We start from the raw sequence: 12,026 nt of genomic DNA on the forward strand, positions 1-12,026 counted from the left end.
CGTTCACCTGTAACACACCTAATGTAGTGTATTTAATAATGTGCTCCAAATGTTACACCGAAAATCTGTATGTTGGAGAGACCGGCCAGAAACTCAGAATGAGAATTAATTCACATCGTCATACAATTAAACAACAAAGAATGGACCTTCCCGTGCCAAAACATTTCTGCCAGGAAGATCATAATATCACCAATGACATGAAAATGTTGATTTTAAGAGGGAATTTTAAATCAAGGAAACAGACGGATTTATGAGTACAGGTGCATGACCTTGTTTAACACTCTGGATAATGGAATGAATGTGTCACATGGGTTCATGTCATTCTATACAAATCACTGAACTAAGACAGCCATAAAGATAACGAACCTGGGAACTGTGAATTGTTTACATGAATATAGTAATAAGCCTCTTCCCCCTCCCTCCTGAAATCCTATCCCTATGTCTCCTGTTGTACATCAATATGCAGCCTTCAGAAATAGTTTTTAGATATAGGTGAAGAAGAAGCCGAGAGCTTTGAAACGTTATATCCTGTCATCATTATGAGTTAGCCATTAAAAAAGGTATCACCTACTGAAGACTCGCAAGTTTTTTTGTTATTTATATATTTCATACCCACTGGCTAGCACGTAACAAAAACAAACATTTTCCTTATACTTGTATAGCCTGATAAGAAGCTAAGCCGTCTGCTGTAGTTAGTGGTCAGACTGAAATAGGTTAATTCAAGATAGTGAAAAAATGAGAGTAATTTCACCAGAATAAAATACTACATGTTTAATACTTGAAGATATAATACTTAGTTGTGGTTTCAAATGATGTCTCTATCCCTCTTCCCTTATAGACTGTAAGCTTTTGTGGGCAGAGCACTCTATCCCAATGTGCCAGTGATCACTGCTAGGATTATATTTGTTTTTCTAAATTTTGTGTACGTATGTAAACCCCCAAATGTAAAGCACCATGGGATTAATATAATAATGTACAGAGCACCATGGGAATAATATACAGCACCATGGGATTAATATAATAATGTACAGAGCACCATGGAAATTAATGTAATAATGTACATAGCACCATGGGATTAATATAATAATGTACAGAGCACCATGGGATTAATATAATAATGTACAGAGCACCATGGGAATAATGTACAGCACCATGGGATTAATATAATAATGTACAGAGCACCATGGGATTAATATAATAATGTACAGAGCACCATGGGATTAATATAATAATGTACAGAGCACTATGGGAGTAATATAATAATGTACAGAGCACCATGGGATTAATATAATAATGTACAGAGCACCATGGGATTAATATAATAATGTACAGCACCATGGGAGTAATATAATAATGTACAGAGCACCATGTGATATAATAATGTACAGCACCATGGGATTAATATAATAATGTACAGAGCACCATGGGATTAATATAATAATGTACAGAGCACCATGGGATTAATATAATAATGTACAGAGCAGCATGGGATTAATATAATAATGTACAGAGCACCATGGGATTAATATAATAATGTAAAGCACCATGGGATTAGTATAATAATGTACAGAGCACCATGGGATTAATATAATAATGTACAGAGCACCATGGGATTAATATAATAATGTACAGAGCACCATGGGATTAATATAATAATGTACAGAGCACCATGGGATTAATATAATAATGTAAAGCACCATGGGATTAGTATAATAATGTACAGAGCAGCATGGGATTAATATAATAATGTACAGAGCACCATGGGATTAATATAATAATGTACAGAGCACCATGGGAGTAATATAATAATGTACAGAGCACCATGGGATTAATATAATAATGTACAGAGCACCATGGGATTAATATAATAATGTACAGAGCACCATGGGATTAATATAATAATGTACAGAGCACCATGGGATTAATATAATAATGTACAGAGCACCATGGGATTAATATAATAATGTACAGAGCACCATGGGATTAATATAATAATGTAAAGCACCATGGGATTAGTATAATAATGTACAGAGCACCATGGGATTAATATAATAATGTACAGAGCACCATGGGATTAATATAATAATGTACAGAGCACCATGGGATTAATATAATAATGTACAGAGCACCATGGGATTAATATAATAATGTAAAGCACCATGGGATTAGTATAATAATGTACAGAGCACCATGGGATTAGTATAATAATGTACAGAGCACCATGGGATTAATATAATAATGTACAGAGCACCATGGGATTAATATAATAATGTAAAGCACCATGGGATTAGTATAATAATGTACAGAGCAGCATGGGATTAATATAATAATGTACAGAGCACCATGGGATTAATATAATAATGCATTGCAAAGTACTGGCACTTCTATTTCAGGCTATGCAGCATAGCCTGCAATAGAAGCAATGTAATGACAAGCCGGGGAGCCTTCACAAGGCTCCTGGCTGTCATAGTAACGTGATATCGGCCCTGCAGTTTACTCCGGGTGCCAGCAATCACCAGGAAAATGGCGGCACCCACGCGCCTCCGGGAAACAGTGCACTGTCAGCTTTCCGGCAGTATATAGAACTACCTGTGTGCAAAATGGTGAAAGGTCCTCTTTAAACCGGGATTTTGTTGAATGGTGCCAGCAGAACCAGCTCAGAATTAATGCTGGGAAGACCAAGGAGATGGTGGTGGACTTTAGTAAACGGAGAGGTGCTCCGACCCCGGTGGAGATCCAAGGAACATGTATCGAGATAGTCAGGACCTATAAGTATCTGGGCGTGATCCTCAATAATAAACTGGACTGGGCTGATCACCTGGAGGCGCTGCACAGAAAGGGCCACAGCAGACTCTACCTGCTCAGGAGGCTGAGGGCCTTCGGAGTCCAGGGGACACTTCTTAGGGCCTTCTTCAACTCTGTAGTTGCTTCAGCCATGTTTTTCGGTGTGGCCTGCTGGGGGAGCAGTATATCAACCAGGGACAGAAATAGACTTGACAGGCTGATCAGGAGGGCCAGCTCTGTCCTGTGGAGCCCCTTGGACCCAGTACAGGTGGTGGGTGACAGAAGGATACTGTCTGTGGTGACCTCCATGCGGGAGAAAAAATCCCACCTCATGTATGGGACCCTGATGGGACTTGGCAGCACTGTAAGTGACCGTCTGCTTCACCCCAAGTGTGAGAAGGAGCGCTATCGCAGGTCCTTCCTTCCAACCGCGACCAGGCTGTATAATCTACATCAGACCAAGCGCAGACACTCCGCACAGAGAACTAATGATTATGACGATGACTATGAAGTCTTCCTTCTTTCTCTTCCGTTTTTCCTTAGCTGCTATGGACTCCTAGTATATCTTCTCTTCTCAGCATATGTGTGCCTACGTCTGTATTATAATACTGTGTATTATATTACTGTATTATCCTGTATCTGTATTACTATGCTGCTGTAACATGCTGAAATTTCCCCAATGTGGGACTATTAAAGGATTATCTTATCTATCTATATGCATATTTGTTTACAGTATGTGTTATGTATATATATATATATATATATATATATATATATATTCTGTATTATTCATACATTCACATAAGTATATATGTCACTTGTATATGAATGTATATAAATGTATATGTGTGTCTGAGTATGTATGCTATAATAATGTATATGTGTGAGTATATATGGTATATGTATGAGAGTATATATGGAAAATGTTTGTTCTCGTACCGTGTTAGCCAGTGGGTAGGAAATATTAAAAAAAAAAAAAAAAAAAAAAAAAAAAACTTGATAGTCTTCAGTAGTTACCTTTTTAATGGATAACTAATAATGATGACAGATTACAACGTTTCGGAAATCTAGGCTCCTTTCTCAAGTAAATTTAAAACCATTTCTGAAGGATGCATATTTCCCCCTACGCCAAACAGCAGCACAAGATGGGGTATTCCTGCCCCTGTGTGCTGTTAGGACAGGTGGAACTTTTAATTAGCTAACAGTTTTTCCCCCTATAAGAGGCCAGAGCGACCTCCTCCCCCCTGTGTTTTTTTTCTGTCCTGTGCGACTGGACAGGTGGAGGAGGCTGTGGCCTCCTCTATGGTTTAGAATAAGGTGTCTTAGATCCTTTCTTCTCTTTCCCTTCTTTCTGAGTGAAAGATCTAGGTTTATACTGCAGTCTTTTGTCTTACCTGCCTTGTGCAGGTTACTGACTTCTTCAGCTGCAGTTCATTTACTGCCCTGCAGTAAGGTAAGCCGTGTCCTCTTTTCAGCTTTCCCTCTGTGTTCACTGCAGAGACTAAAAGCACTAATTTCTATTTGCTATGGGCACTCTGTCAACTTCACAATATCGAAGTCGATTCACCGCCATTATGGTAAGATCCAACCAAATTTTTGTATTTCTTGCGGTTTTTCAATGTGCATTTAATTCCTAAGCGGGGACTATATGCTGTGAACCTAAAAGAAGGGTTCAGATACCTATGTACTGTCATTACTTATTAGGTGCATATTTGCTTATTGCTCACATGATGGTGGATGCTCTAAGGCAATTTGTTGTAAGGTTATGCATGTCTGCACTGCTGTCAGTACGGGGTCCTCCAGCTAGGAGCCCTTCATTTATTGTTGTCATCTCCTGGGTGAAGGAGTACATGCAGATTTCTGGTAAGGTTCCCTCTCCCAGTTTTCATAAGAGGTCTTACTTAGAAATAGAAGCCCTAGTGGCTCAAGCTGTAGGGTTACAGACTTGTATGCCTGAATCCACAGTATCCTGGGTTCAATCCCAGTTGCACTTTGCATTTGTGATATGAAAAAAAAAAAAAAAAAAAGTTAATAAGGTACTTGTGGTTCTCATGGTCCATTCACATGGAGAAAGTCTCTAAACTTCATGCTGGACTCTGTCTGCTTGAAAATCTCCCTCCTCTAGGTGGGAAAAGATCATATCAGCAGTGCATTATTTATAGGTAATACAGCGGGTTTCCATCCTAACTGCCAAAGGTTACTGGATCTTATGTCAGGGTCTGCAGTTGCAGTCCCTTGGGCCATATAGCGCATGCGGCCTGCAGAAGGTAAGTCTGAGGCCTGGAATCACAACCCGTGGGGCCTGGAGGGGCTTCATTTTAAGGGCTGGATGTCCATGTCCAGATAGTCTGGACCCTGTTGACCACAGAGACAGCCCTCTCCGGTAGAGAGCGCATCTACCGGAGATTCCCATACGGGCAATGAGGAATTGGATGGAGGAGGCTGTGTCATCCAGCTGACAAAAAACTCAGCAGTCTGGGTCAAGCCAATTTAGTTATTCCTCAAAATTCGTCTTTCATCCAGGTGGTGTTCCATCTTAAGGATGGGATGTCCATGGTCCAGCTAGCGCTGGACCCTGTTGACTATAAACGCCCCTCTCTCACTAGTGGGGCGAATCTAGAGAAAAGTTCCATAGGAATAAAGTGGAATTGGATGAAGAGTTCATGGTCCAGTTTACCTGGACCCTGTTGCCCACTGATGCATCCCTCTCTGGTGGAGAGTGTCCACGGTCCAGCTAAGGCCGGACCCTGTTGACTACCTATGTCTCCCTCTCTGGTGGAGAGAACATCCAGATAAGCGTTCCATAGGAGGAACATGAAATTGAATGTAGAGTCCACGGTCCAATTTACCTGGACCCTGTTGACCACTGATGCATCCCTCTCTGGTGGAGAGTGTCCACGGTCCAGCTAAGGCCGGACCCTGTTGACTACCTATGTCTCCCTCTCTGGTGGAGAGAACATCCAGATAAGCGTTCCATAAGAGGAACATGAAATTGAATGTAGAGTCCACGGTCCAATTTATCTGGACCCTGTTGACCACTGATGCATCCCTCTCTGGTGGAGAGTGTCCACGGTCCAGCTAAGGCCGGACCCTGTTGACTACCTATGTCTCCCTCTCTGGTGGAGAGAACATCCAGATAAGCGTTCCATAAGAGGAACATGAAATTGAATGTAGAGTCCACGGTCCAATTTATCTGGACCCTGTTGACCACTGATGCATCCCTCTCTGGTGGAGAGTGTCCACGGTCCAGCTAAGGCCGGACCCTGTTGACTACCTATGTCTCCCTCTCTGGTGGAGAGAACATCCAGATAAGCGTTCCATAAGAGGAACATGAAATTGAATGTAGAGTCCACGGTCCAATTTATCTGGACCCTGTTGACCACTGATGCATCCCTCTCTGGTGGAGAGTGTCCACGGTCCAGCTAAGGCCAGACCCTGTTGACTACCTATGTCTCCCTCTCTGGTGGAGAGCACATCTAGAGAAGCATTCCATAGGAGGAACATGAAATTAAATGTAGAGTCCACGGTCCAGTTTACCTGGACCCTGTTGACCACTGATGCATCCCTCTCTGGTGGAGAGTGGCCATGGTCCATCTAACGCCAGACCCTGTTGACTACCTATGCCTCCCTCTCTGAGGAGAGCACATCTAGATCGGCTGGGTAGGCTATTTGGTCTCATCATATGTCCGCCTGATCACGGCTTATCCAAGATCCATCGGTCCTTCAACTTGTTCAAGCCAGACAAATACGTAAGGACCCTCCCTCTCCAGGGCATCAAGCAACTTTATCTAGACAGCTCTCCCATTCGGCAAATCCTTGGCCCCCCACACCTTCACAAAGGTAGTGGCCCCGGTCGTAGCCGCCCTGCGCCTCCAAGGGATCTTATTGTCCCATAACTAGACGAATGGCTCCTAAAAGCCCGGTCAAAGGAGGTGCTTGCCACACAGTTGGAATCCACTGTGGCTTTCCTAAATGAGCTGGGCTGGCTAATAAACTGGCAGAAGTCGGTAGTGGTTCCATCTACCCCGATTCAATTTCTGGGTTTATCTTGGATTCTCTCAGCATGATGATCTCCCTGCCTCCTCCTTGGAAGGAGAAGATTGGTCAAGCGGCTCATCACCTATCCACAACCCGGAAGGTTACTATCAGGACCACCATGAAGGTCCTAGGTCTCATGTCCGCAGCCATCAAGGCAGTTCTGTGGGCCCTATGGCACATGCGCCCCTTACAGTACGAGATCCTGAGAGTCGGGAACCACAGTCCTTCGGGGCTACAGAAGCCTATCCAGTTATCCATCAGAACCCGTCGATCACTGGCTTGGTGGTCCCAGCTCAGAGACGGGAAATCCACGGTCCAGACATCCTGGACCCTGTTGACCACAGATGCCTCCCTCACAAGATGGGGAGTGCTTCTGGGGGAGACCCCGGTACGTGGGACCTGGAACCAGCTTAGAGAAGGCTCATTTGTCCAACTGGCGAGAGCTCACTGCGGTGCACCGTGTGCTTCTAATGTTTGCACCCCACCTGCAAGGGAAAGCTGTGAGAGTGAAACAGACAACTTAACAGCAGTCCGATATATCAGCAAACAAGGGGGGAACCAGATCCCCCTCGCTTCTGCAGGTGACAAATCTAATATTCTCCTGGTGGATAGGAATCTTTCACAACTATCAGCGGTTCATATTCAAGGTGGGCTGAACATCCTTGCGGATCAGCTAAGCAGAGGCCTGGTGATGACAGGCGAATGGTCCCTAAATCCGGACATCTTTCATCATCTCACTGAGATGTGGGGTCTCCCCGAGGTGGACCTGATGGCCACCCAGTACAACGCCAAAGTGACAAGGTTTTGCTCCCTCTACCGGGAAGACAATCCTTTGGCGGTAGATGCCCTGTCAATACCTTGGAGGTTCAAACTGGCATACGTTTTTCCTCCTATTCTGATGATTCCGAAGGTATTGGCGAAACTCAGGCAGGACCAGACTTCGGCAATAGTGATCATGCCGTTCTGGCCAAAAAAGGGCATGGTTTACCCACCTCATCCTAATGAGTCAAGGGACCTACTGGAGGCTTCCACAAGTCCAAAACCTGGTAATTCTGAACTGACAGCTCTGCCAGGACCTGGACAGGTTCAACCTCATGGCCTGGAGGTTGACCGCATCGTATACGGAGATAGACGATTATCCCAGGCCGTTCTAGAACGTTGGCCCATTCAAGAGCGGATTCAACTAACAGGAGTTACCAAAGGATCTCGGATAGGCAGCTTAATAACTCTGCTATCGAATCGGTCTTGGAGTTCCTACAGAGTGACCTGGATAAGGGGCTAACTCCAGCTACCCTGAAGGTTCATGTTTCAGCACTTTCCGCTCTTCTAGGGACCTGGTTATAACAAGATCCTCTATTAAAGTAATTCCTTAAAGGGGCCTCTAGGCTCCGCCCTCAGATGCGGCCCCCTGTCCCGCAATGGGACTTGGCTGCGGTTCTTCAGGGGCATTGTTCTCCCCCGTTTGAACTCTTAACAGAAGTGGACTGGAGATATCTCTCCTACAAGGTAACCTTCTTGTTGGCAATTACCTCTGCCAAAAGGATTGGAGAATTACAAGCTTTGGCTGCCTCGGAGCCATTCATTACCTTTTTCCCTGATAGGGTTCAACTTGGGTTCATCCAGGGATTTTGTCCTAGGGTCGCATATATCTGCGCATATATTTGGATTGTACAGCTTCCTTTCGAAGAACCTGCTCATCAATACCTACGGCCGTAACAAAGGTGTTAAAGCCACCCTGTCAAGATTGATCAGGGAGGCCATCGCTTGCTCTCTTCGCGCTCAAGACCTACCAGTACCGGAATTGGACCAACTTCCCGGTCAGAGAGACGCTCGCTCTCCTTAGAGCAGATATGTTCCGCTGCTTCCTGGAGTTTTCATCTGATGTTCGCCAGACACTGCAGATTGGACTGGCGCAGCTCAGAGGCCACAGCCTTCGGACATTCTGTCTTGGCATCTGCTTGCCAAGATCTCCCACCCTAGTTGGGATTTTACTTGCTAGATCCCCATCTTGTGCTGCTGTTTGGCGTAGGGGGAATGGAAGATTATAAAGATAATCTGTTTTCCCTTAGCCCAAACAGCAGCACAAGGCTCCCTCCCATTGTTTATGGTAATGTTTGTATTGTTATATTGCCTTTTATACTTTTTGACTAACACAGGGGGGAGGAGGTCGCTCTGGCCTCTTATAGGGGGAAAAACTGTTAGTTAATTAAAAGTTCCACCTGTCCTAACAGCACACAGGGGCAGGAATACCCCATCTTGTGCTGCTGTTTGGGCTAAGGGAAAACAGATTATCTTTATAATCTTCCATTATGTACAAAAGGGCACATAGGGATAGAAATCCAGGAGGAAGGGGGGTAGAGGGTCATTAGTAATTGGTACAAACAATGTAAGAACAATGTAAACATTCCAGGTTTTTATCAGTTCTCAGGGTCTCAGGTCAGTGATTTCTGTAAAATGATATAAAACCATGTGACAGATTTAGTCCCTTCTCCAGTGTTTGAAGCAGGGTCATAAATTTACACTCATACACTGAGAGAGTATAGTGAGTGCAATCCCATCCACACATTGCAGAAAAATAAATGCAGCGGAAACGCTGCAATTTCCATAACTGTTGCGGTTAATTTGCAACATGTTACTTGTACCTACAGAAACACCTGCGGTGTACCTATAGGTATAATTGAAACCTGTGTGGAGTTTCTGCAATAAGTGCTGTGGGAAAAACTGATGCGTTAATGCTGGGTTTTTCCCACATCGCTTTTTTGCTGCGGCCTGCTGTATTAGGCCTCATCCTTATAGTGTGATGCTCAGTGTATTGAGATGATAAGGATGAGGCCCAACAACGAAATGCAGATAAAAAAAAACACTGTGGAAAAAAATAGCAGGTGCCGTCGGCTCTGCCCAAGACCTGCTGGGAGAGCCGATTGCACATGTGTAGAAGATTGAAAGTCAGGCCGGAAGACGATGTGTAGAGGCCAGTTCCTGAAAAAGATGAAGGCGGTGCTGAAGAGTTCTCTCGCAGCACTGGGGATGCCCCCAGTGCTGTTTGAGCGTTGGGGCCTGCCCCCAGTGCTGAGAGAGAACTCATTTGCATGAAGACAGAAAACAGAATATCTACCGAACGGCGGTGCGGAGAAGACATCTAAAGGGAGGAGCCTTTCTTAAGGCTATTCCTATGTGTTAGTTAGAAAAAAAAAAAAGGGATTTAAAGGGATAGGATAGGATCCCTTTAAAGAGGTTGTCCATAAATTGGAGCGATCACTGTGGTGTAACAATAAAAAAAAAATGATTTAAAAAAAAAAAAAAAAGCATACTCGCCTGTCCCCAGCACCCTGTTGTCTCTCGTCTGTGTCTGTCCAGTTTCCCTCCTACAGATGTACAAGAAATACATATAAACTGATCAATCAGACATTAACCCTGTCTTATCACATCAATAAGACACTTGGATTTTTTTGGAGAAAACCTGTCCTATTACACTTGGGGGCATATTATTTCCCATCCCTGGAAGTGATAAAACTAGGAATAGAATAGAAAATTCCCAGCATCTAAATACATTCATTTCGGAGTCTCCCAAGGATGGAGTGAAATATTAGTGTCTGGATAAACATCAGCTCCAGGGCCGGAATGTCATTGTGGGGTTGTTTGGATTAACTTGGGGTGAAAAAGTTAACTTAGCAGAAAGTTGTTGAGGGGCAGAGCTTTATTTAAAGTAATCCCATAACCAAACCTAGAAGTGAAGACGCGAAGTGTCTGATGTGTAGACAGATCTCCAGCAGCTCATGTATCCCGTCACTGTGTGTTTGTGTCTCCACAGATGGATCCAGTAAGAGAAATCCCCCCGAGAGATGTCCCCTGAGTCCTCTGTATTCCCAGGACTGCCCGGAGGAGAATGTCCCAGACAGTCAGCAGGTAGATGGTGCTGCTGAGTCCTGGGGTACATCTATATAGGGGGTGGAGCTCGCCCCTCCTGCACTCATACATGTACCAGACAGTCAGCAGGTAGATGGCGCTGCTGAGTCCTGGGGTACATCTATATAGGGGGTGGAGCTCCTGTACTCATACATGTACCAGACAGTCAGCAGGTAGATGGCGATGCTGAGTCCTGGGGTACATCTATATAGGGGGTGGAGCTCACCGCTCCTGTACTCATACATGTACCAGACAGTCAGCAGGTAGATGGTGCTGCTGAGTCCTGGGGTACATCTATATAGGGGGTGGAGCTCGCCCCTCCTGCACTCATACATGTACCAGACAGTCAGCAGGTAGATGGCGATGCTGAGTCCTGGGGTACATCTATATAGGGGGTGGAGCTCACCCCTCCTCTACTCATACATGTACCAGACAGTCAGCAGGTAGATGGCGCTGCTGAGTCCTGGGTACATCTATATAGGGGGTGGAGCTCGCCACTCCTGCACTCATACATGTACCAGACAGTCAGCAGGTAGATGGCGCTGCTGAGTCCCGGGGCACATCTATATAGGGGGTGGAGCTCGCCGCTCCTGCACTCATACATGTACCAGACAGTCAGCAGGTAGATGGCGTTGCTGAGTCCTGGGGTACATCTATATAGGGGGTGGAGCTCGCCGCTCCTGTACTCATACATGTACCAGACAGTCAGCAGGTAGATGGCGCTGCTGAGTCCTGGGGTACATCTATATAAGGGGTGGAGCTCGCCGCTACTGTACTCATACATGTACCAGTCAGCAGGTAGATGGCGATGCTGAGTCCTGGGGTACATCTATATAGGGGGTGGAGCTCGCCGCTCCTGTACTCATACATGTACCAGACAGTCAGCAGGTAGATGGCGATGCTGAGTCCTGGGGTACATCTATATAAGGGGTGGATCTCGCTGCTCCTGTACTCATACATGTACCAGACAGTCAGCAGGTAGATGGCGATGCTGAGTCCTGGGGTACATCTATATAGGGGGTGGAGCTCACCCCTCCTCTACTCATACATGCACCAGACAGTCAGCAGGTAGATGGCGCTGCTGAGTCCCGGGGCACATCTATATAGGGGGTGGAGCTCGCCACTCCTGCACTCATACATGTACCAGACAGTCAGCAGGTAGATGGCGCTGCTGAGTCCCGGGGCACATCTATATAGGGGGTGGAGCTCGCCGCTCCTGCACTCATACATGTACCAGACAGTCAGCAGGTAGATGGCGCTGCTGAGTCCTGGGGTACATCTATATAAGGGGTGGAGCT

The 12,026-nt window shown here is 45.3% G+C and overlaps 1 protein-coding gene across 1 annotated transcript in view; it reads left to right on the forward strand.

Annotated features, from left to right (window-relative positions):
* LOC142186338 (uncharacterized) overlaps positions 1–12,026 on the forward strand; it is a 252,710-nt gene that overhangs the window by 21,071 nt on the left and 219,613 nt on the right. The window contains exon 6 of the mRNA XM_075261165.1: positions 10,634–10,728. Within this exon, the coding sequence (XP_075117266.1) occupies positions 10,634–10,728 (95 nt within the window). The remainder of the gene's footprint in view (positions 1–10,633; positions 10,729–12,026) is intronic.

This window comes from Leptodactylus fuscus (genome assembly GCF_031893055.1).
Source record: "Leptodactylus fuscus isolate aLepFus1 chromosome 2 unlocalized genomic scaffold, aLepFus1.hap2 SUPER_2_unloc_3, whole genome shotgun sequence".
Taxonomy (NCBI): Eukaryota; Metazoa; Chordata; class Amphibia; order Anura; family Leptodactylidae; genus Leptodactylus; species Leptodactylus fuscus.